Source organism: Vanacampus margaritifer, chromosome 8 (assembly GCF_051991255.1).
Source record: "Vanacampus margaritifer isolate UIUO_Vmar chromosome 8, RoL_Vmar_1.0, whole genome shotgun sequence".
In the NCBI taxonomy this organism is placed as follows: domain Eukaryota; kingdom Metazoa; phylum Chordata; class Actinopteri; order Syngnathiformes; family Syngnathidae; genus Vanacampus; species Vanacampus margaritifer.
Genome location: NC_135439.1, coordinates 6,027,936 through 6,054,749, shown reverse-complemented (window position 1 = coordinate 6,054,749; position 26,814 = coordinate 6,027,936). Strand labels below are relative to the sequence as shown.

General features: G+C 40.9%; 1 protein-coding gene across 5 annotated transcripts in view; it reads right to left on the bottom strand.

Moving 5' to 3' along the window:
* Positions 1 to 26,814, bottom strand: part of cacna2d2a (calcium channel, voltage-dependent, alpha 2/delta subunit 2a) — a 204,682-nt gene that overhangs the window by 33,759 nt on the left and 144,109 nt on the right. For 4 of the 5 annotated variants that reach the window (XM_077574047.1, XM_077574051.1, XM_077574046.1 and 1 more), the window contains 4 exons: positions 25,438 to 25,482; positions 21,284 to 21,422; positions 10,865 to 10,996; positions 10,594 to 10,651 (listed from right to left, as the gene is read on the bottom strand). In XM_077574047.1, the coding sequence (XP_077430173.1) occupies positions 10,594 to 10,651; positions 10,865 to 10,996; positions 21,284 to 21,422; positions 25,438 to 25,482 (374 nt within the window). The remainder of the gene's footprint in view (positions 1 to 10,593; positions 10,652 to 10,864; positions 10,997 to 21,283; positions 21,423 to 25,437; positions 25,483 to 26,814) is intronic. The other variant, XM_077574049.1, reaches the window with a different exon arrangement.

The window sequence follows — 26,814 nt, the reverse complement described above, 5'->3', positions numbered from 1 at the left end:
TCCAACCCGCGGTCGAGAAACTCACTTAACCGTCGCGGAGAGGCCGACCTGGGCCCACTCGGCTGAGAGGCTGTCTGGAAGGTCCCGGGTGAATGTCTGCTTCAGCATTAGGTAGTGTTTGCAATGTCCTGGAAGATTTCCGGTAAAATTCCATGTTACTTGCTCTCCTTGCCCACATTCGAGGGTATTACAGTACCTTGATTGCTTCATTTTACCACTGTTCTTGCACGGAATCTGGTCGTGTTAGTCTGGATTAGGATCAAATCCACACTCTTAAAACTGTTGGTTTGTAAGTAATTGTTTCCTCTCGTCTCCGAAGCTACACTTATTTTTTATTTTTGGAGAGTTCATTATTGCTCGGCAGTCTTACCGAGTCAACATGTCATCATCATCATCATCGTTCTCTTTTGTGTGTGTGTGTGAGAGTTTTTGCTAATTAATCCACCTGAAATCCATTAAAAATACCATACCCTTCACCTTAACCGGACACTTCAGAGTCCCGCCAGTCGTGAAGTTGTCAAGAGACCAGAGGAAGGATCAAAGAAAAGAAAGATGAAAATCCAGCACTAACCAAACACCACCTACTACCCACAGTTACAAAAAACATAATCTTTCACCAACCCCAGAAACATCTCAATTCCGACTAATTAGCCAGACCTCGAGAGACCAGAGGAAAGACTAAAGAAAGGAAGGAAGGATAGATGAAGCAGAGTGAGATCCACAGACAGCAGCCTCCACTGATTCAGCGACCAGTGGGAGAAGCAAATTCTGTTTGGATTTCAGTAGAGGCTGGTGTGGTGGATCTGGCATGCGTGAGAATCTCCAGCAAAGAGGGGAGCCTTTGACCTCGGCCCGACAGGGAAGGCACAACCCCCCGGGTTCCGCGGGGGCCACCAGCTGGAGAGCAAATCCAGGAGCCCGGAGCGCCCCCTGGACCTCAAACCCCCAGACAACCCCCCGCCCGCGACTTTTTGTTTTGGTGTGTATTTCCTCCCTAATGTATATTTAAGTTCCCTATTACTGTAAAGTGTAGCAACATATGACAAAATGGCTGCCCCTTGAGTTGGATAAAAATGGGTGGATTTTGCTGCTAAATTCATATCCCACAAACACAATATTAATCAGAATGCTGTGTTTAGACTAGTGGGAAAGAACATTTTGGTTTGACTTCCCCTTTAATAAATTCCCATGAAAAGTCTCCCACATTAAAAATGCAGATAATTTTGCAACCCAAGCAACTGAGGTCCACGAACTGAGTCATAGTGAAGATGGCCGAAATGCAAGCGTGTAGTAGGAGGGGGCCGTGGGGACGGAGGCAGAATCCAATTATTTTCAATAATAAAGAATGCCACATCAAAGGTAGAACTTCCGCAGCTCGGCACGACCGCGCGGCGCACAAAATCAGGTCTGGAACCAGCAGGCCCATCGGCATGCATGACTTTTTATCATTTTAATTAACCGAAATCTTCATTTGCGGAAGAGGAGAAAGCACGGCGAGGCTTCGCGCGCACGGAGGCGACTCGGCTTTTTTTTGGGGGGGGGGGGGGGGGGGGGGGGGCGCCGTGTGTAACGGAAACGGGGTGGTTCGAATGTAACTCCCGCCTCTGTCGCCTGAGGCTCTCGGATGGGAGGTGTCCCAATCCGGAGATGGAGGAGAGTGTCAATTGGGGGTGGGGGGTGGTGGGGAAAAAAAAAAAAAACGGAACGCCCGGCGGATCGACTGCAGGATTTCATTAACTTTTGCAGTCTGTTCATCTTTCATTGAGCAGAAAGGAGTTTTAATGGGAAGTTATTTTGAAAGGGCTTAATGTTAATTATAAGGCAATATTCATTTGAGGTCATTGTTACCTGCGTCAAATGGGAAGATATCACAGCGGACAACGGACTCACTCACTAGGCCACACCCTTTAAAGACACACTACACTACGCTACTTAATAACATTTTGTACAACCAGTTCATTTCTTTAGATTTTCTTCCACTAAAAATACCGATAGTGGGGATTTTGACAAATATCGGTATCAGCCTTTCTTTTTTTTTTTTTTTTTTTTTTTTATAAATCTGGCGGCCGATAAAAGATCAATCTAAAACCATTTTAATTTCAGGGAACTATTTACACTATTTTCAGTTAACTTTATAACAGATGCTGCTGATCCTGGGAACATTCAGAACTTTTTGTTTTTGTTTGACATTAAAACAAAGAAATGTGAAAGTTTAAGATTTCAGGTATTTTTAAATTTTGGATTTATTATTATTTTTTTTACTGTTGAAAAAAAGAGAGTTATGGTATTTACTTGTTTAAGTTTCCATTTAACTTTTTAACACTTACTGATAACCAATTGGGAGCATTTTATTTTTAGGAATTTAAAATGAATTCTAGTGTCTGTTTGTAAATGTAAAAAAATTCTACAGTTGGAAAAGTCTGAAAAAATGTTTCATTAAACATGATTTAAGATATTACAACAAGTCAAGATTAGCATTTGTATTTTACAAAAAAATTGACGCCAATATTCCCCCCACTTTTTAACTGAAAAATAAATATTGGCTCCAAAAATCGGTTAACATCAAATAACACATCTGCCAATCTCTAATATTTATATCAGTCGCTTATAATACATTGCTATTTTTTAATAAACAACAAATTTCCCGCAATACGTCCAATTGTATGACACACCGTTTATATCAAAATCTCCGCGCTGATATGCTAAAAATAACGATCTCAAATGGCGCTATCAAAGACACGGGCACACGTGAACCCGGGCCTCCAGATGTGTTGTTTCTGCATGGATTCCAGTCAGTAATTACCTTGCAGCTCCAGCACATCCACGCCATTTTTTCCCTGTCATTACCCAGACTTCTGCATGCCAAGGCCAGGTGACAAGCAGATGGACCTGGCCCGCTGTTGAACCGAACTGAACCGAACCTCTTGGCCCGAACGCCAGCCATAAGCGGTCAGATGCCAGCGATCAGCCCAAGGCCTCGCTGTCAGCTCGCTAAAAGTTACGAATCATTTAACGGGGGGGGGGCTGCTTGGCCAGAGCTGGAGACACTTTCATATCTGACATCTTTAATGGTTTTATTTACACCATGAGTCGGCGCTCCTTAAGCGGGGAGGACACATATCAACAGACGGGACACATTTCAGCATTTCCCTCCCTTGTGATCAAAGTTCGGCAAATATGTCAGTGTAAGATGATCCCGACCGATTATCCCGTGGTGTGGGGGTGTTAAAAGTCTTTTTTTTTTCCCCTTCCAGCACTGCAAAAATGAAAATTGATCAAAGATTAAATCTCAAATCTCGCTTCTTCGTTGTCAGCCAAGATATTCCTTCTTACCAGGCACTTTTTGTGTCAAAGAACTTCTCTTTAATCACCCCCTAAAAAAATCTTATTGTAACTTCTAAGTGAGATTAAATAAATGTATCTTAAAATAAGGAATACCATAATTCTACTGTATGTAGTATAAATGCAGTGGACCCCCATAGAGTCGCGGTTTGGCTACCGCAGATTCAATAGTGGATTAAAAAAATATATTATTTTAAATTATTTTGTAAATTTTTTTTTTTTTGGGGAGATTATTTCTTTTTTAATATGGTGGGAGCCAACCCCACGTTTTCGGTAGAAAACTTATTGGTGTTTTTCTTTTCTTTTTTTGAAGAATTCTTTGAGTTTAAAAAAAATTACACAATGCTTACTTTTTACGAAATGATAATACGTCAAAATGTCATTTTGCTTAAATTAAGATATTCCTCATTAAAAAATATATTAAATTTTTTTAAATGCATTTATTGCATTATGGTTAAAGACATAGGCAATCAAATAATGTAATATTTTTTGTCTATTTTGATCAAATAATACAATCTAACTAAAATATTGGAACTATTAGGGAGTGGAGTCCGACATATAATGAACACATTGTTAAAACCTGAAAATCGGAGAATGTCAGTCGTATTTTTTTATGCTACTTTATTTATTTTTTTTTACTGGATCTCATATTGTGCAGGTAGTCGTATGGAAAACTGACTTTTTTTTTTATATATGTAAATATATATTTTTTGTATATGAATAATTTGGTCTGCCCACCCATCAGGCGGAAATGCTAGCTGCCTATTTTTAAAAATGTGTCTGTGAGAAAGGGTTGGCGCTACACAAAGGCTAAGGTGTGATATCACTCTTTCAAAAATCTCTCGCAGTGAAGCCCCTCCAGCATTTGTATTTTATATTTTAAAACATATATATATATATATATATACATATACACATATAAATTATCTTCTCAGCCTCACTACGTAGACTCAAGGGTCAACAGGTAGCCATACTAACAAAATCCATCAGCACACGGACACCCTACTGCAAAACCATCTGAATTCCAAGCGCATTTCAATATTGTGAGATATTGCTAACAACAACATATTGGCATTCGCCTTACATACACTGCAGTATGATTGTATATGTGTATAATCAAGATAAGATTTTTTATTTTTTTTTTTACACCACAGTGGAACGAGGTATCGCTCCAATGGAAGGAGATTAAAAGCAGCAGCGTTCACAGCCTCTCTTACCTGGTAATGTATTTTAAAAAGAAAAACATTTCACAAGCAATGAACACAATGACATAGCCTGCCAATTGTGTGGTGACGGAATCTCATTAGAATTCATGAAATGTTGGTTTTTTTTTGGATCGCACCGCGTGCTGTTCAAATCGATACATTAACCGTGGCGTAAGGGGGTTCTTGCTCTCACGGGAGATTGTGTTTATGCACCCACCCCCGACCCGTTCGGCAAAGCGTTGAACATTCCATTTAAATTGTGGGAAATTACCCGCTACACACAATACGTTCTCAGGAACATGCAATGGATGTACATGTATACTGTACATGTGCCACATGATAGCGAGGCTCGTGTATCTGGACCACACACCCACCTCCATCAATATTTAACGCCGCAAACATTCTTTATGAACCGCTTTGTAAACCCGTGCTTGGAATGTCAAACACAATTGTATATATCTTCACATTAATACCAGGTTTTTGCACCCCCGCAACAGTTTCTCCATCCATGACTGAATCAGCCAGGGAGGGTAAAGATCCAGATCCACTTTCAAGTGACTAAACATTCGGAAACTATCATGCACAGGCATAATCATGCATTCACACACTAACCCCACGGATGAGATGCCCCTGCTATGACCTCTACAAGAAATTTAAGGTAAGCAAAGCTGCTTTGAGTTTTGTTGGATGCACAGACTAGTGTTGGCTTCTGATAAACAACAAAAATAGTTTCTGGCCGAAGATAAATTCCAGACCTCTACACTCTAAAAAGTGAATTGTTGAACCAATTTAAGATTAACCCTTTCAGATCCGCATTTTTTCTGCTGGGCATTTTTTAACTGATTTTTACTCCCACAAAAAACAACATTAACATTTTTTGGGGGGTTATCTCATGTTTTTATCTGTTATAGAATAGTATGGCTGTAACGTGCAGAGGTGGCAAATCCAGGTCCACAAAGTAAAAACCCTGCTTTAGCCCCAGGTGCTAGCTAGCTAGCTCCCTAACTAGCTTCCATAGTGCTCGTTTACCTGCTAGGGAGCTAGCTAGCTAGCATCAGGGGCTAAAGCCAAACTGTGGCAGGGTTTTTACTTTCTGGACCTGGATTTGCCACCTCTGTTAACGTGTTGTAAACTTACCAAGTTAATTGTAATGTTTTTAACATGAACATCATGCAAATCGACTTGCGATTGTGATTGGTTAACTAGGATCCCATCATGAACTAGAGGTATTGACAAATTATGCGTTTTTATTGGTTTAGATTTATTTATTATGTCATGTCCATTGCAATCATCTATGGGCCCGAAAGGGTTTAAACAGAGAATTGTTGATTAACTTAATAAAATTGCTTCAAGTGGTAACACACGATTGAATTAAGTTAATCCAAAGTGAATATATTAAGTTTAATTAACTCATAATTAATTCAACTTAACTTAATACATTCACTTTAAATTCATTTAATTCAATCGTGTGTTATCACTTGAAGCAATTTTATTAAGCAGGTCAACAATTCTTTGTTTAATTTTAATTGGTTCAACAATTCTTTTTTTTAGTGGGTACTATTTTAAATTCCTCTTCCTGGGCTAACAGATATTAGCACTGATGTTACGAGAATGATTGTATAAACTTTCAAACAGAGGTGGCAAATCCAGGTCCAGAAAGTAAAAACCCTCCCACATTTTAACTTTAGCCTCAGGTGCTACTAGCTAGCTAGTTCCCTAGCTAGCATCCATGGTGCTCGTTTACCTGCTAGGGAGCTAGCTAGCTAGCACCAGGGGGCCAAAGCCAAACTGTGGTATGGTTTTTACTTTCTGGACCTGGATTTGCCACCTCTGCCTTCAAACAACTTGTGCTTTAACAAACAACGTGTTTGTTGTTGTGTCCATTCCCCCTCAAAACTGCCAGCACAAGTAAAAATGCTTTTATTGTCTTCACAGACACTTGCTTTTTTTCCCCACACTCTGCTCTCTTCTCTCACTGTTATTTATTTATGGACCTCGCTGTGCGCAGTACATGTCACAATTTTTTTTTTTTTATAGATCTTAACATTAAATGTCATGTTTTTGCACTCTGATGCTGGAGGCATTCACCTTCACGACAACAGCATGGCGGGATGCTCAATGTGTTGTACTGTGCAAACATAGAGTGGCTCATATACCGAAAGTGTGTCCAGCATGAGCACTAGCATATACGCTACATGTACACAGACTAATCGCACGGCAATGGGAGGAGAGAATTACGATAACACAGTAAGACTATTTGCCAATGGGTGTGTGGTGTAGGTGTGTGTGTGTGTGCGCGCGCGCGCTTGCATGGATTTGCGCTGTGCTGATGGGCTTATTATTTTATGGACTGCTGCACTCTTAGTGCTCCTGTGGATGTGGCAGGCGAATAAAGATTGAATTAAGATAAAAATATAGGAGGACTGCGCCCGCAGGAGAAAAGATGTTGTCTGTCGTTTATTTCTCACACTTTGCGTTGATGACTAAGAGTGTTTGTGGACACATTTACATGTTTGTTTGTTTTTAGAAACGATGAATCAGAGGCAAAATTGTGGGCTTCAACACATACACTGAGGTTCCTGAACGTTACACACGTACCACGTACACGTGACCAAAGCTAGTAAAGGGATTATCGGATTTCCCTGAAAGATTATCCTGATCGATTATCCTGTGGTGAGCCGTGTGTTGAGGGTGATTTCTACGTGCCGAACAGCTCATAAAACAGTTTTGATTGATTAGTGGCCTAATCTAATCCTAATTTGAGCATTTTCCCTCCCTTGCAATCACAGTCAGCAAAGGTCAGTTTGTGGAAATCTTTTAAAGATGATCCAAGTGATTATCCTGTGGTGTGTCTCTAAAACATTAGTCCAAATTTATACACATGTGGATAATCGGACCAAATGTACCACTTTGCGGAAAAAAAGGGTATGAATGTTTTGGTCTGCTCATTAATCTCATGTAAAGAAAAAAGCTTTTGCAACATAATATTCATTTTAGAGATGTTATTTTCCATTTATGAAGTGCTTGAATTGACCCGCTGCTCTACATGCTAGTATAATTGACGCACACTAACTCCATAGGGTACGCCTGCCCATTCAACGGCGACTCAATGCAAACATTACCTTTCCAAAGATGTCACTGTTAATTGACACGGTCAGAGGTATTCATTTAATATCGCAGTATATTTATTATTGTAGGAGTTGTGGGCTGCCTGACATGGGGTCAGCACGGTGCCAGTTAAAAGAACAGTATGGACTATAATCACACGAGTGCGGCCTGACATGCTGTGATGCTCACTTGGCATTGCTGGGTTGCTAGGCAACAGGGAATAGTGAACGTCAAAGGCGAACCAATCTTAAGTGAATTCATAAACATTGAAGCAGCATGGTGCGGAAAGTGGTTAGCACCAAACAGTTTTTGGGTTCTGGATTGGAATCTTGGCTCAGGCCTTCCTGTTACAATCAAAATTGAAGTCATATTTAAGACTTTTATTGTCCATAATTACGAATGCGACAGGCCACAAAAGTTAAAACTGTTTTCAAATGAATTCATCATCTGGTTTTATTTATTTGGACTTGACTTTATTTGTGGGGAAATGGAGGAAGGCGAAGGTACAGGTTGATGACAAGGTGTTCCGCACCTCCATCACCTTGTCAGCAACACCTACCTCCTCTTCCTCTTCTTCCTCCTCTGGCTTCCTGTCGTGTTTCCCTCCTGTCGCTCTGTCAAATGCGCTGTCGGAGAACCGGACATGCTGACAGATCACACACAGCAGTCTAGTTTTTTTTTTTTTTTTTATAAACTTGTTCACTGACATAAAGCTTTGTTTGGAACACCGCATGTTACACTGTATAAGCACAGGGGAAACTTTCTCACCGAGCTAATTATAGGAAAACCTTGTTAGTCTGACAGGCATTTAAGAAACAAGACAAGCAAAGCTTTTTTTTTTTGTGTGCCCCTTCTTTCAAAGGAAGGATCACCCTCAAAATAGTGTGCAAGAAAAAAAGAACATAAGACGAGAAGAACATCACAAAGCGACAGCGAACAAGCTTAGCATGAACTAGCTAGCTTTCATACTTAGCCACTAGGACAAAAGGTTTATCTGCTGTTTCTTTAGCGTTTTTGTATATATAATATATATATATATATATATATATATATATGTATATATATATATATATATATACGGATAATACTTATCCAAAAATTAAGAATGAAAAACATATACATTACATTACATACACATATACAAACTATATATACACTGACTGACTTTTGTTAGCTGCTAATTAGCTAGCCAACACGCTTACTAAAAGAAATTAGGAAAGCGCCCAACAGAACTTCCTGTGTGTATCAGACACCTTCAACACATTGGGTATATTGGCCTAAGTACTTCGTTTTTGATTCACTACTCAGTGTTTCGATAGCTTCTGTATGAGATATTTAACACTTTTCTGGGGAGGTGTAGTTCCATGCAAACTCGATGGCCCCCTGTTTGTTTGCAAGCGACACCCGGCCTGACCCCAAACAGCCACTCAAACTGAGACCAGGCGGAAAAGGAGGTCAGGTGCAATCAACATTGCCGTCACGGTTATGTCCACTTCACTCCGGCCTGTAACCAGGCAACAAGGCGGCGCGGCCGCCGCAAAGCCGATGTGACAGCGTCAGGTGGATTGAGCTTTGTGGACGGGAAGCGTGGACGCGGCCCACCGTAGCAGTTTGAGCCGTAACATAAACCAGCTGAGTACCACGAGTAAAAAAAAGTCGCTGCTTTAGAAGCAAAAGGCTCGCTACTATCTGGCTTTGTCCTTGTAAACAGGAGACAATGTGTTCTACAGTATCTCTGAGTGAGATAACGACGGGTGAGGACAACGTTTGGAATGAGAATTCCACTGAATATTGTTGTAAGTTGTCATTTCGCTACCGACTGAGAGGGCACACATGGATCATCACTAATGCCAAGGACTTATAATAAATAACAAAATAATAAATGAATAACAGAATAATAAAGACAAACTAAAAAAATAATATTAATAATTAAAACATAGGTAAACCATAAAATAAATGAAAGGAAATAAGACAAAAACAACAACAAACTATACTACGGAAGCTTATTGCATTTACTTGAAAAAAAAACAACTTACACTTTTAATTTTTTTTTTTTTAATTTTCTGTTCTGAACATTTTTTTCTTCTGTTTTACCGAATATTTGTTTTTTCTGTCATAAAAAAAATATCCGAAAAACTGGATGGGAGAATATTCAGGAAAAACAGGAGGAAAAATTATTCAGAAAAACAGATTTTTTTTGGAAAAACAGGGGAGAAATTACTAACTCATTCACTGCCATTGACGGCTATAGACTGAACTAGTTCTATTAGTTTAAAATGTTTCCCCACTTTTGTTAACAATAGTATGAAAACCTAGAATTTTTTATTATTGTACATTTAGAACAGATATCAAATTTGTGATAAAAAAATGTAATCGCCTCTTGCCCCTAATTTTTAATAATCTTTTTTTTTTTTAAATGAATTTATGGCAGTGAATGAGCTAAAAACAAAAACATAGGTAAGCCATAAAATAAATAAAAGGAAATAAGACACATAAAAATTACTACGGAAGCGTATTGCATTCACTTGGGAAAAAAAACACCTTATGTTTTAGAAAAATAGGAGAAAAAATTTATCAGAAATACAGAATTTTTTTTTTTTAGATTTGTATTCTGAAAAACAGAGCACCAGCTTCTGTTTTTCACAGTATTTTTTTTTGTTAAAAAAACTTTTTTTTTTTAAGTTAATGGAATACGCGTCCGTACAATACAGAAAAAAAGGGTATTTAAAAGCATGCATCATTATATATAGTAATATTTGGACCAAGTAGGAGCGCTACAGTATTTGTCTCTGTGCCACTTTAACTCAGCTAATGACACACCTATACATCTACTTAATGTTCTGTGTGCATCTTGATATTATTTTTAAGGCCTACGTCTTATTGGGCTCTTGTCACATGGTGAGAAAAAACCTCCGAAAGCTGATAAGACGCCACTTACCACGGCCTGCGGCGGACGTCGTAGAGGTCAATCTTGTTGGGCGCTCTCCATGGAGTGGCTGGAAAATAAAATGGATGCTGTCCACTTCACTGTAGGATATTTCACCTCAGATTAGATCAAAGTCATAATTTCATTCCGCCTATCCAGTTACCAGTACAGCCATCTGATAAGAAATTGCTCCGCGGAGGAGCCCGAGGGTCAATTTAGATGTTATCTGGCACTGAGTTATAAGGGCGGCCGCTTGAGTCGCTTCACCATCGCCGCCGCTTACCTGGGTAGTAGCGTGTCACGCCCGTGGCGCTGCCGAACACCTGCCAGCGGAGGGAGCTGTCATCTCGGCGGTTCTCGATGAAGACCCGCTCAAGCGCCTGAGTCCAGTTCAGCTCGTTCAGGATGACCGGAGCTGAGGATGCGCACACAAACAATTGAATGGAGTCGAAAATGGAACCAAAAAGGGCATCAGTGTACAGTAACGTAAAGTAAAGCAATGAACAGTGAAAAACGGAAAGTTGTTCACCAGACCCCCCAACCCCCACCCACCCAATAGAATCATCTCATCTATATCTACATATTTCCGCTTTTCAAGACAAGCAAAGGTTCCAGAACGACCTTGGCGGCCGCACGAGCCGACGGCGGCCATCTCGCAGGACATCAAGTCTAATCTGGTTGATCTCCGAACGGTCGGTGAGGAGAATTGCTAGATTACCTTGGAAGAGGAGGCACGTCAAACAAACATTTGCCTCATTTGTGTGTACGTGCGCTTTAAGGGATTCTTTTAAAGGACTTAGCGACTTAACAGCATGCAGTCTAAATCATAAGGTCAGATATATTGAGCGCATTCCTCCTCCTCACACACACACACACGCACACACACACACAATCAAGCTCAAATGAAGAGCTTTACTGTGCGCAGTTAACATTAAGCTCAATGGCGAGTGCAATCGGGTTTTAATAGGCACCTGATTAACGAGGAAACCAGCAGAGGAGGAATTCAACTGGCTTGTCTGACAAAATAAGACACCAAAATCACTTTTAGTTACAAAGCATCCAAAAGCTCCCATTCGCCTCGGCTGTGATCATTAACTGCTTCTTCCACGCTTTCAATTACGGCTCACTTTTTGGCAAGCCACTCAAGACGTTGCATCCAAGGGAAGCCCCCCCCCCCCAACCCCCCCCCCCCCTCCCCGTGTGTAGATTTCACTGATGCTTATTTCCAGAAGATCAGCAAGCTGAAGCGCACGTTTCAATTTCACCTGGCCCACGCAATTCTCAGGCAGCGGTCAGCCAGTCATCTGATTAACGCGTGTAAAAGTATTATCCTTTAAGCGGCAGTTATCACAGCCTGCATGCTGTCAAGTCCCGGCTGTTCTCTTATCTAAAGAGAGCCACCGAGTCTGAAATGATAGCCGTCCCGCACCGGCCAAGGGCAAAGTGACATCCCGCCATGGCTGCTTAAACTGCATTGACTGAACCATCGCGGTTATCCCATGTCCGGCCTGTGGGCCATTTGTGTCTTGAGGCATGTTTTTTTTTTTTATTAGCCCGTTGCACATTTTGATGATAAAATTCAACAAAATAAGGTAACATGTAAAAAGTATATATACTATTTTGTTTAAAATGGAAGAAAAACACGTGGACTTTTACACGATATCACACAATTAAATACCTTAATGTCATGAAAGGGGCCAAAATAAACAGCAACAAAAAACAAACAAACAAAACTCACCAAAACCTTAAAAAAATAAAATAAATAATTGTATATCTGTAGTATGGGGTCCATTAAACTTAGCCAATAGAACAAGTTGCACGTCAGGAGAAAAAGCCCAATTTCTAAATAAAACAACTAACTTTTTTTTTTTTAATATAACAAACACAGCCCTCTATCTTTATTTGAAAAAATAGTTGAGTGTTACAAGATAGAACTGTTTAAGTTAGAGATATCTCACCTTTTTTTTCTCTCCTTCAAATTTTTTAATCAAAAATGAAATAATTTCAGTGAAAGTCAAGAAGAAAAATTGTCTTTATATGAATTAAGCAGCAAAATCAACCAATTTTTATCAATCGCAGGGGTGGCCATTTTACCACTTGACTGAAACATCACAGTGCCGAACAGCTCAGGTAACGACCAATCAGGGCTCACCTTTTCTGGGTTTGGTCCACCCTCTAACCCACATAGGGTACATTGTAAATGTTAACTTTTGCCAGTATAACATTAATAGTTAAATATGTCTTGCAATTTAAAAAAAAAATCTATATGTATATCAAAAAAAATATTTATGCTAAAGTCTAGAAAGTCCATTTATGTATAGTGAAATCCAGAAAAGATTACTTTTTAACTCTTTGACTGCCAGACGTTTTCAGAAAAGGGATGCCGTGGGTGCCAGCCGATTTAACCATTTTTGACTGATCTTTCAAGGTCCACAGAAAATTATGTGTTTGGACTATGGAAACACACATACTACCAAATGAAAGATTGGACTCTCATCTTTCATCAGAATTTTTTTGGGGTTTCTACCTTATTCCGTTTTTCAGTAATCAACAATAGAAAATGGTTAGTTTCACCTCAGTTTTGAAAAAAAAAAAACGTCTTTTAACGTCTTTGGCACTCCTCCATAGGATTTTACTAAACGTTATTTAACGTTTTTGGCAGTCAAAGAGTTAAGAAATAAAAATAATTATTGTAAGTCTAAACTTCCAATAAGTGGCAAAACTGAGTGTTATTTTTATGCTAAGCAGGGTTGCCAGTATCTGCTCAACGTAACTATAAAACTAACTTGTCATTTAACTTAGTTACTTTTAAAATCAAGTAATGATGTTACTTTTCCAAAGTAACTGATTACAAACCACCCGAGTTAACTGAAGCGTGTTCCTTGCGAGGATGCTGGTGGTCAGCTCATGTTGCTGTCTCAAAAACATACACCAAAGTCAATGTTTATCTTTTGGCTAAAATAGGTTATTGTATGCAGGTATGAGTTACCTTTGCTGTCAGTTCACACATAAACACACCTGCAGGAGATGGCTTCAAGAAAAACGGCCGCGTCCGAGATAAGCCAACGCAGCAAACTAATTCTCTTTGATTTATTCAGCCCGGATATGCCCCGACTTCTCTGGACAGTTGATAAAAAGACAAATTTGCCCTCGGAGGGAGGCGAATTGCACGCTCGCCCAGGCGGCAGACAGGGCCCCCTGGCGCCATCGTTCACATGAAATGCGCGCCCCCCCTCCCACAGCGTGCGATATCTTTAAAAGGTAATTCATCAACGCGCCGCTCCCCTGACATTTGGAGCACCCTTGGCTTTGCCCCCTTTATGCGCCACCACGCCACAAAAGCGTTAAGAGAGCGGGATTTATGGAGCGTCTTCGCTCGAGATCGTTCCTCAACTCCTCTCGTCACCCCGCGCCGACCCCCCCCCCCCCCCCCCGTCCTTCCTTCATATACACATTATTCACACTGATATATCTGAGATAAAGAGCCATCCAAACAGATATGTGCCGTATGCCTCTGTATTAATACAACATCACGCTAACGGGTGCACGAATCCGCTGTATTCACAGAGCACAGCGTGGTGTAATATATCAAGAGGGCTGCACACGCAAAGTGGGCCCTGGTCACAAATCCATAACGGTAATGGAGCTAAAGCTATTAGCCAAGTCGCTAAGGAAGAGTCTGGGGCCATTAGCGCTGCAGTAGTTTACGCGTAGACAGCTTTGTGTTGTTTACATCGGCTCACGTGGACGTCGGAGACGGCTTAATTTCAGCCTTGCGATAAATATTTCTCGTGCGCTGTCGACTTTTGCCGGGTTCACCAGACTAAATAAAAACAAGGCTGACAGTCAAATGGCTGTAATTACGGTAAGTACGCAAGAACAACACACAGGGAATGCATCCAAGATGCATCTCAACAGGCATCCTTCACATACTATCATAGTATGTCCAGACATAATATCCACTTTCTTTCACAATTCAAAACTGCTTCCAGTTCTAAAAGTACAAGACCTGCGTGAAGCTGCTAGCTTAGATACAAAAAGACGTAACGGGAATAACAAATCTGGATTGTACAAACTTGTAGCCTTTGTATGATCGCAAGAACTCACCAGTGTAGTGAGAGAGAAATTCATTGCAGATCTGGAACTCTCTCCCTATCTGCCACCGCCAATAGTTGAAAATAAATACATAAATAAAGGCCCTCCTGGTGATTCTTATCGCAGGGATCTTTAACTCTTTTACTGCCACACGTTACCCAAAAACCAACCCAGACAGTGCCAGCCGATTTCGAGCATTTTAACTCATCTTTCAAGGCAAAAAGAATATTGTGTGCTATGACTACGTAAACATGGTGGATATCATAGGAAACATTAGATTCCATTATTTCATTAGAAAAAAAAGTATGTTTCTACCTTACTCCGTTCTTTAGTAATCACCATTTGAAAATAGGTCATTTGAGTGACATTGATCGAAAATTGAAAAGATAAGGAGAAAACAAACTTTTTGTGAAAAGATACATTTTCTGCACAACAGTGACTATGACACTAATATTTCATGTTTAGTGACGCTCTGTGTATTCGATTTAATCTGACAAAGGCTTTGATCATTCACGTCATGTTTTATTGTAATTACATACTACCCAGCCAATTAAAAAGAGATACAATGCTGCCATCTGCTGGCCGTAGATAGTGGATGTTTTTGGATTTTCACAACCCCATTCACAAAGCAGCGCTGCACAACGTTGCACTGCCCATTGAGAAAAAAAAAAAACATAGTTGACGTCAATTGACGTTTTTGGCAGCATTCATTGAGATTTTAGTATACGTCATTAAACGTTTTTGGTGGTAAAATAGTTTTTAATGACCAACTTGTCCATCTTGCGTATCTCATTTGCTCATTGTTATTCCTTCGCGTGGCGTTGTTATGATCTTGCCAATGTGGCGGCGTATTCGGGAATAGTCACGTGACGTCCGGAGTTCTATAGTCTTTAACCTCTGTGAAAAATAATGAATATTACTGCATTACACTGCCCCCAGGTGGCCAAGGCGCACATACCAGAAAGACCAGTACAATGTCCAATGTAGCAAAACACATTGCATAAACTCTAAATTCTATTTATTTATGTTAGCTCTCAATAGGTGAAAATCCACAATTCCGAGTGCCAAAGGGCTTTAGGCCACAACTGTTTCATATCCTTGTTAGCTTTTCATTAATATGTGTATGGAGGAACACAAGGTTTCAAGATGCTAATCTCATGGGAGAGATGTTGGGCTTAATTTTTCATATAGATCCCAAACACACCATTTTTTAGGCTAGTGATTGGGAAAAGTTTGTCGTTTTAATTAGCGTGCAGGTAAACGATAGTGCCCCTTCAACGGGCACACGCTACAGTGGTGGATAAGTGAAGGCTAAAAACGGGTTTTGCCCGCCTCAATTTGGTTTTCAACGCATTCCTTTTATCCATCTATTTCCGTCACGTTCACCCCCCCCCCCCCACACACACACATTTAAATCTGGTTTGATACTAAGAGGGCTTGAGTTGCATCTCCAGTGGGGCGTGAGCGGCATGACAGGCTTCCTCCGCAGCCACAGGAACCCGCGGCGTGCCAAACAAATACACGCTGCCAGCTAGCATACAAACTCCTCTCATTAGCACTCTTCCTTTTCAGAAACAATGCTGATCTTGTGCAGCCAAAAACATCAACTAGAATGTACTTTTGTCCCTATAGAGGCTGACTCTTGTGACATGTAAGTTTTTTTTATTTTTTTTTCCTCAAGCTTAACCTGCATTGCTTTGACTCCAATGCAATAAATATGCACTGTTGTTTCTAGAAAATAAAATTTCTATCTAGGAATTTTTTTTCCTTTTTTTTTTTAATTAAGTCATTCGTATGGCAAGGCAATTCAGCACAAGCTTCACCGTTGGATTTGAACAAAATCACACATTTCCACTCTATTTGAATGTCTTGAGATGCACCTGTATTTTATTTACTTTACTTGGTACTCAGGTACAACTTAATGGATGCACAACAGTACATATGGAAATGTGCCTTAATAGCTCAGGAGTATAAGCTTGCTCTCTCTCGTAGGCAAATTCTCGGTGCATTCCCGTTAACTGCGTCGATTGCCGCGCTGGCAAAGTGACAACATGACATATTGTATTGTACTACTGGAAAGGGCGCCGCACGCAGGGGATTTAGACTTCACGTTTAATGAAAGCACTTCCCGCATCCGATGGGGGGGGGGGGGGGGTCTTTCTTTATTCCCCGCTGAGAGCTGTGACTGCTTATTGTCGTATAAAATATTTATCAGGACCGTACACACACTCAGTAAATCATTTTTAACAAAAAAAGGGGAAAAACTGACATTCTGACTACTGAATGTACTGCAATTATGGTTGACCATTTCAATATTTTTGAAGATGATAGCCAGCGTTCGACTGGTGACCAGTCCAGGGTTTTCTCCTCTTTTTTCAAATGTCAGCTAGGATAGGCTCCAGCTCACCTTCGCAGGTAATTAGGCAAAGTGAAATGTACTTGTAAAATCGTAAAATTGTACTGTACATTAACTCATTCACTTCCAGTCATTTTAACTGAAGCAACCCCCTTCGCTCCCAGCTGTTTTACTGGATTTTGACTGATTTTGCAAGGCCCACAGAATATTGTGTTCTATTGCTATAAAAAAACATGGCAAAAGAAAGATTAGAGTCTCTTCTTTCCTCAGGAAAAAAGTATATTTCTAACCATTTCCGTTTTGCAGCAATTAGCATTAGAGTATAGCTAAGTTTCATCATTATTCACAAACCTGTTTAAAACACTGGGGAAAAGGAGCTTGTTGCAACATGGCCCTCGTTGATCTCTTACACTCTGCTGCCACCTGCTGGCCGTTTTCTGTAATAACTACCCTTGCTTTAGGCGACCTCTTCAGGTCAGAGGCTGCATCAAAGCCTTCTGTATGCTCTAGCGTTAGAAAACAATTTTTTTTTTTTAAATGAATACGTTTTTGGGACCATGGCAATATTTAAAAAAGAACATTTTTATACGTTTTTGGGAGCAAATGAGTCAAGAGTAAAGTTTATACAGGCTGTATGCATAGCTAGCTACAATTTTTACTTTAATATAATCTAGCAAAGAACATCAGAGCTATTCAACTAGACGCTAATATGTGTTTGGTGGTGATAGCTTTTCTTTCAATATTTTGGGTCTAATTAGAAAAAAAAAAAGTAAAACATCTAAGCACCCAATAATTTTGGCTGTAAGTGCAGTAAAAACAAGCAGAATAATAATAAGGAAATAGATATTGTAGATGCACATTAGCATTAGCGCCAGTGATTGCCGTTCTACATTTACACAATGATTACTGCATTTTCAAGATGATATTAGGAGAGCACTTGTCTGAAGTCGTTTTCCCGGCCGCGTCTGTAACAATCACACGGGGCAAATAAAAGCCGTTTCTCGCAATCGTACTTATCTATCGTCGCCGCGTCCACTCCGTCGTAAGCAAGCAAGACGAGGAGGAAACTATGAATGTTTGACCCGAGCTAATTAGAAAGTTTGCAGGCACGGCGGCGGGAATGAGCGGCGGGATAATGAATCATAAAATGGTTCATTACTGCGCTCAGGGAACACTCTCCATCTCAATAAATGGACACAGGGCCTGGCAGACAAATCAAACCAGGACGCGTACGCCGCCTCATTTAGCTTCTGGAAGGATCACAAAGAAAGAAAAAGGAGGGGGGCAAAAATTCCCTTGCTCTAAATGGTTTCTATTATTGAAGTGTCTCATCTGTTTCACTCTCCCTCACTTCAATTCCTTCAATCTTTTTCCTCAATCGCGAGCTCCCTCGCTCGGTCTCGGAGGCCATCGTCACACTCACGCATTTGCCTGTGACCGGTAATTCATATTGTTGTATGCGGGAAAGCAGTCAATTTACAAACTGCGTTAGCAATATGTGAAACTCAGTAGGCACATTCACAACTCAGCTTAGCATCTAGACTTAAATTATATTTACATATTTTACAGTTCAAAGGAACCAGAAGCACTGTGGCTAACTTGCTACATGCTAACATGCTAACAATGTCAATTTCACATCAGGTTGCGTTTAGCAAGTTTAATCCTGATCCCCAAATCCACCTGTTTGGAAGCACGGTTTGAAGATGCACAGATGTTGTTTTGTTGGAATCTGGGACTTTTTTGAAAAGCCTGCTTTTTCCCATGACCATTTCAGTACTAAGATAACCTAAACTCGAGCACACCTCTTCATAATGGACTTGGCCCATACTCTACTCTCCAATTAACAATCGCACCACAGCAGAAGGCCCCGACGGGAGCAAAGCAAACCACATTCAACGTAAACATTTTTTTCTTTTTTTTTTTTTAGCCCCCTCCCGGAGCATAAGCTAAACACCAATTCCACGTGCTGCAGCGCTCCAGTCCTGAAGTCACCAGCAGGCTCAATCAAAAGGCCTTTATTCTCTGACTCATATCTTCAGTCGGCGGAAGCGGAGCTGCCACAAAATGGCTCCGGGAACAATGTGTAGGCCTGATTGCTCTATTGTGAGTTAGCCGTGGCCTCTGACATTCACCCCCCCACACCCTCCTCCAATCACAGCCTGCACGGCGACTGTCTCATTCTGACAAGATGTGTCTGGAGACACAGCTGAGGGGCATTGTTACAGACAGGTGCCGTACGTTCCTGAAAATGGCAACGACCTACACAAAAGCAAAAATGACAGGAGGAAAATGACTGTAAAATGAAAATGAATGCATGTTCCCTGTCTTTTTTTTTGTGATATAAAAAGGTTGGAAGTTGATAACAGACAGGTGTAAGTGTTGCCTTTTGTCCATTTGGCGATGTGACCGTGGGTCAGGGGCTTGGGGGCGGCCATGTCTATGTCTATGCAGAGCAGGTGTGAGTGAGCGTATGTCACGTAGAATCATGTTAGTACACAAAAAGGGCAGGAGGTATTGTTAAGCTAACACACGCCATATACTGAGAAGTGAGGAGCCATTTTGAAATATAGACATTCATTGTTGTATCTTGCATGTGCCTACGGTAGCATTAATTCAACAACGTAAGCATTTCCCTCAGTGATTACACGAGCGCTGCTGTATTGATTAGAATATATAGAATGTAAATGTGTGCTGGCCTGTGCATAATATTCAAGATAGGATCCACATTTTGAGGTTGTATTAGATAGTATCTTGTAGGTGGAGGCTAGCAGTTTGTAACTGGCAGCTTCTGCTAGTACAAGGTTTTTGTTTTTTTTTGCCTTGAGTTGCGAGCAAAATTTCCAGTCACAAACGCTAGCTATGGGGGCAGAGAGTGAACAATGCTTCAAAAACAAAAGCTTCCTTTAAGATGTGTACTTCTGCTTCCATTTGAAGTTTACTTTTAAAACTTACAGTTTGTGTATTAAACCAAAACACATCGGCTAGCTTCATGCTAGCAAAGAGAATTATATGTTGTGTATTTAAAGGTTTTGGGGTTTTTTTGCCTTGAGTTGCGAGCAAAATTTCCAGTTACAAACGCTAGCTATGGGGGCAGAGAGTGAACAATGCTTCAAAAACAAAAGCTTCCTTTAAGATGTGTATTTCTGCTTCCATTTGAAGTTTACTTTTAAAACTTCCAGTTTGTGTATTAAACCAAAACACATCGGCTAGCTTCATGCTAGCAAAGAGAATTATATGTTGTGTATTTAAAACAGCCACATAGCTTTGCTTTAGATATTCCTGTTAGCTTAACGCTAACGTACATTTAATTATTCTGAATTATAATGAAACACAATCTGTCGTGAAACACAAACTGTAGCTTGTAGTAGAAATATTAGATCATAACTATCGCTAGAAAGCTTGAGCTGTTAGCTAGTATCATGTAGCCTACTGGTAACTTGTAGGCCGTAATGTATTGCTAATAGCTGATATTTAGCAACATGTAACTGGCGGCTTAAGTAGTCATTTAAAGCTATTACCTATTAGCAACTACCTTTTGTAGCTAGAAGTTTACAAGTATGTGGTAGATTGTAGCATTTTGGGTGCTGTTAAGTACCTAGTAACTTATACTGAGAAGCTTGTGGCGGTAACTTGCTTCACTTTACCAGCAGCTAGTCAGTCGCAACTAGCAGAGTCGTATCTAACTCGTAACTCGTACATAATAATTTGAAACTAGTAGCTGATAGCACCCAAGTAGAAGTTTGTGGGGTAGTATTTTATAGTAGCTGTTGTCAGTACCATTTAACAGTCAATGTTTTTTTGTGTATGTGTGTAACCATAACCAATTGCTTGTAACTGGAAGCTACTAGCATGTAGCTTGTGGGTAGTAATTTGTAATTAGGATCTGGTTGGTTAAACTGTATGAGCCAGGTAGTTTGAAGGTGGTTGTAGTTAAAAAGCAAGTAGCTCAGAATGATGATTTGTTGTTGTGCTTGTGTTTGTTCTTTTCTAATAGATAATTGGATGAGCACTTACTCTTAACCATGTACATTTGGCCTTGTAAAAAAAACAGTATGGCAGAAGTCACGCAGCGCGTTTATCATTTTTAACCCGGCGGGTTAATTCCCACGCAAGGAAGTCAACATTATGATTAGCATCTCTCTTCGCCATGACACAGCTGAGCAATTTAATGTTAATGAACGGAGTTAAAAGTCAGGCAGTCTCCATTAAAGCATCGAGCAGAGTGCTAATAACTAGCGCTTGGATGCTTACAGCCTTTGTAGATGTCGGTCGGAATCTGCACGGCGCTGGATGAGTAGTTGACCTTGTTTTTGAAATTGGGATCATCCACAAACTCCAGCTCCAGAGAGGACGAGCTTTCCAGCGGATTGTCCTCTTCTCCGTCCTCCGTCTGCATGCACACACACAACGCAAAATCATCATACAAATACAATCGAGCAGATAGACGAAGAGGGGAATACGTGCAAATACGGTAACACATTCTGTCATGGCCCATGTGGCTTTGCGGTGCCCATCTGTTCTGTGCCTCTGGTTCTGCAAACACTGGCTTTTGTTTGGAGTCTATGCCGCCATAAAAAAAATAACATCATAAAAATAGCAACCCTTCTGCTTGTCGTCTGAATTCGGAATGACGTTGAATCCACTGAACACTGTTTTAAGCCCAGTTTTTTTCTGAGAGAGTACCAAAATAACGAACACTTTTTGGCACTCTCTGGAAGGCTACCAAAGTATGGTACAAATTAGGTCAATGCTGTGTTCATTTCAGGGTGGCACAAACTTCGAGAAAATGTACGAAATGGCACGGATGAGTCCATCTTAAGGGATCCAAGTGCAATTATAATTTTGAGGATTCACCAAGACATGTTTTGTCTTTCGCCATGTTGCGCTGCTACGATGTCATGCTAGCCATATTCCGCTGACACACCCCAAAAAAACAAACAAGACTGATCTTATTTTATCGATCCATCTGAACTGCCCCACAAAAGAACATATTGTTATATTCAATTTGAAAACAGCCAAAGCCAGGATTTAAAGCCACCGTCGACCGATCCAAACAAAAACACTTAATCGGTACGTTTACTTCGCTTTCTTGTTAAACCGTAAATGTCAGTCGGTCTGTACAGCAGTTGATTCTTAAGTGATTGGAGCTTGCCTGCTCCCAGCTCTTATTATGCAGCCTGTTAGACGTACGCTGAGAAAACAGAAAGTAGCCCAGCAGGAGACGTTTGCAGATCAAACCCCATAAAACAAAGATGTGGGAGGGCGGTTCACAAATCGGGTCTGTTAACTACACAACGATGAATGAAACGTGCGTGCGCTTTCGCTTCCAGCACTTTGATACACTCCCAAACGCAAGTCGCCCTCAGCTTCTATTCATTCATTATTAGTCATCCTCCATTAGCCTTCATTTGTGCAGACCAAATGCATATCTAAGAAGAAACAAATCGGATTATACCTCCTGCTTTCAGAGAGAGGAAAAACAACATTTTCATGAGCAAGTTTTGCTGGGTGCATGAATTGTTGCTGTTTATATTTTAATAAAGCAGCGTGGGTTAATTGGATTTGACATGATGAAACCTGTTTTTTTTTCCTTCTTCTTCCATTAAATCAAAAGAAGCGCGCGTCCACGCCGGGGCGGTGATTGATGGCTCTGCTTTAATTGTCTATTAAAACGCAATTACAAGCTGTTGTTGGGACGAGCCAGGGGGACGTTCCCAAATAAAGTCACCCGACAAAATGTCTCAAAGTGGCCATGAAAGACCAACAACCACAAGCTACAGCAACTTCTCTATGACGGTCACACTAGTGAAGAAAAAAACAAAAGCTGTGTTGCTGCTAGTTGTGCCTAAAAGTAGCAGTTGTTTGAATGTTTCTATTACCATAACATTTATGTTAATTTCTGTTAGCTAGCTATAGCATTTCACAGTATGTTACAATTATGCTGGAAAACTTTTGTCAGACAAACTGATATGGTTTGGTTAAACATTTTTAATATTATTAAATAGGTCACCTACAATCAATTGAGGGTGACAACTCCAAAAAAGTGTGCTTTGTCTCTTATTTGGAGAACTGCACTAGAGAGAGAATGAGAACGGGTGCTAAGAAATATTTTTCAAGTCTGTTTCAATGTCCCTATTTTATATTTTCACCAGTTGCATGCGTTTATAATGTATTCGCTGTGATAAACGGGGATTAGAAGAAATTGATTTCTGTCCATAATAAATCAAATATGATTCCAGTGCTCAAGTCATGGGAATAGGATAGGTCAGCACCAAGATGTTTGTTGATTACGCAGCTTGACATGAATTCTGCTAACGTCAGGCAAGGAGAAGTGCCCCCCCCACCCCTTTTTTTCTCTCCATTCTTTCTTCAGAAGAGCCCCAATCATAATTAACTAAGGCAATTTCTAATTAGCAAGTGAATAAATGCAGCCAGCAAAGACTGATTGGTTCATTTTCTTCAACCACCCACCACCTGTTTTGCGCGAATCATTACCCAATTTGTTCATTTTTATCTCTTCGCTCTCAAGGATACGTTAATGGCTGAAGAGGCCAGAGAGGACATTTGGAAGATTCTTCCCTTCCTGCCTTGAGTTAACTGGAGTTAAGCCCATCTGTTTCACGCGTGACCCTGCATACAGTGTGTGTGTGTGTGTGTGTGTGTGTGTGTGTGTAAATGAAGTGGGATACACACAAGACGATACCTAAATGAACATCACATGCTTCTTCATCACATAATAAGTGGACAAAAGGAGCAATAGGAAAGGCAACGAGCACAGGACAGGCCGCAGAGACACTTTGATAGACACTTACCTGACAATCACCTGAATTCTTTGTACAACCACACTCCACAGGTGGACCCTTAATTGGTGGGTGTGGCCGAGTCACTGCATGGGCTACTACAATTTTCACGACCTCTGCATGACTTCATCGCCACCAGCTTTGGGTGACGGCGGTGAGGGTCACGGGTGTCTCGCCCCGAGTGTGCCGCCGCGTTAATGATGACTGATGCGCTCCAATTAGACGTGCTGACAGGCCCGAAAGTGTCGTGTCATTAATCAAAGGAGTGGCGGGTGCAAAGAGAATATCGCAGCGTGATTTATGACTCCCTCGCCTCCCCCTTCTGCTCATCGCTGTCTAATCATCTTCTTCAAACTTGTGCTTGGGACATTCAGGTAAGCACGCAAAACCAGTAGTGACACCACAGCTGTGTAAGCAATCCCCACGTCAGCCACATGAGATGGAACATTTGGGGATACACAGCTAGAAATGACAAAGAAAAACCCAACAACTACGCAGTCTCCACTTTGCTGCAGCGGCTCATTTATTGCTGCCCTTAGTATCCTCTTGGATAAAAAGCAGATTTGACATTGCCACGTTAGTGCAACATCTGAGGATGTAGGGCTAGAAATGACAAAAGTTTACCAATTTGACAATCTCCACTTTGCTGCAGTGGCCCGTTTGATTGCTGCCCTTAGTATCCTCTTGGATAAAAAGCAGATTTGTCATTGCCATATGATGTTACTGCAACATCTGAGGATGCACAGCTAGAAAGGACAAAAATAAACCAACTCCACAATTTTCAGTTTGCTGCGGCCCATTCTATTGTTGCCCTCAGTCTCCTCTTGGATAAAAAGCAGATTTGTCATTGCTGTATGATGTTACTACAACATCTGAGGATGGACAGCTAGAAAGGACAAAAATAAACCAACTCCACAAGTTTTAGTTTGCTGTGGCCCATTCTATTGTTGCCCTCAGTCTCCTCTTGGATAAAAAGCAGATTTGACATTGCCACGTTAGTGCAACATCTGAGGATGCAGAGCTAGAAATGACAAAAATATACCAACTCCACAATGTTCAGTTTGCTGCAGCGGCCCATTCTATTGTTGCCCTCAGTCTCCTCTAGGATTAAAATCAGATTTGTCATTACCATGTTATTGTAACATCTAAAGATGCAGAACTAGAAATGATAAAAATATCCCAACGCCACAGTGCTGCAGTTGAACTGGATCGGGCTAAAACAATTTTTTTTCACTACCCTTTAACACTTTTCATTTTAAATTACAACAGTCTAAAACAAACACCTGATTGTTTGTAGGTATCTGGATGAGCCACCACCCACTTGGAAGTCCTTGGAAATAAGCCTGGGGGAGGACAGCCCGAGTCACATGCACATCAGGCCGGCCGCCGTTCTGCCAGAGCGGCTCACCGCAAAGCAGCGTCATCGCACTAACATACAGAGACAGCCCTCACTGATGCGGATGGGGGAGGCCGGGAAAGGGGGTGGGGTTTGGTTGGTTGGTAGGTTTTGGCAGGCAGGCAGGCAGACGTTGGGTAAACGGACAGGAGGGGGGGGGGGGGGGGTCAGGTTGGGGGTGGGGGGGGAGCAGTCCATTCTGTACTCACATAGTCTGAATCCGCTTTGGAATCGTAGTATGAAATGGCATTCTCCTGTGCAGAAAAGGAAGAGTGAAAAGACAAGCTGATGAGAGGAGATATAGCAGCGCTTATATCAGCCTCGAATCCTGGAAGTGGGTAAGCGAGGAGAGAGAGAGAGAGAAATTGTCATGGTTATATTCTGTCATACATGCGAGAATATAATCAGCATCACAGAACACAGGAGGAGTAGTGTGATGTGCAATGACAAAGAAGTCGTTGCTGAGGACGCACTCCGCCCCCAAAAAGGATGTCATGTGTCTGGCAAGTCAATGTGATACATGTTTGTACAGTGATTGGGACACTGTACAAACATGTTACGTGACTCAGTGATGTGATATTTTATGAAAAATGAAGCATGACACTTTTGGATATATTATGGAAAATTGACATCAAGTGTGAAATGAAACAACTAAGTACTTTTTTGTTAGCCGTCCACCGTTATGTAATACTGGGGCTAATTTACATACAGTTATAACTAAGCGTTTCAGCCCATGACAGCTAGGCTAGGTGAATATCCAGCGCTACTTTCAAGTGACTGCTAGCGCCAGACTAGACTGTCAAAAACACTATCATGCAAAAACTCCCACAGGTGTGTGACGCCCCTGTTATTAGGTCAAAGCCAAAAGGTAAGCAGAGCTGCGCTGAATTTTGTTGATTGAACAGATTAGCATTAGTGAACAGCATTCATATCTGATGGTAAAGTTGGTGACGTGTAGCTGTGGTGGAATTTGTGTGTGTTATGTATGAAGTGCTGCCTCCATGAGTGAAAATGTGTCTTATCATATTGGCTTTGTGCATTGTGCTATTCCACACTCTGGGCTATTGCCTAAAGGGTTATTGATTAAAGCACGCAACATACACCATAATGTCCCCTTTAACTCCTTTGCCCCCAAAAACGTATAAAAACGTTCTATTTTAAATATTGCTATGGTCCCAAAAATGTATTTATAAGTTTTTTTTAAATGTTTTTTTTTAATGCTAGAGCATACAGAGGGCTTTGATGCAGCCTCTGAACTGAAGAGAACGCTTAAAGCAATGGTAGTTATTTAAAAAAAAAAACGGCCAGCAGGTGGCACCAGAGCGTAAGAGATCAACCAGGGCCATGTTGCAAAAAGAGTCTTTTCTCCAGTGTTTTAAACTTAGCTATATTCTAAGGCTAATTGCTGCAAAATGGAAACAGATGGAAATTTGTTTCCTGACGAAAGAAGAGACTTGAATCTTTCTTTTTGCAAAATCAGTCAAAATCCAGTAAAACAGCCGGGCGCAAAGGGGGTCGCTTCAGTAAAAATGGCTGGGAATGAATGAGTTAATAAGTTGATCAACGTCAAGTAAACATTGCTGAAA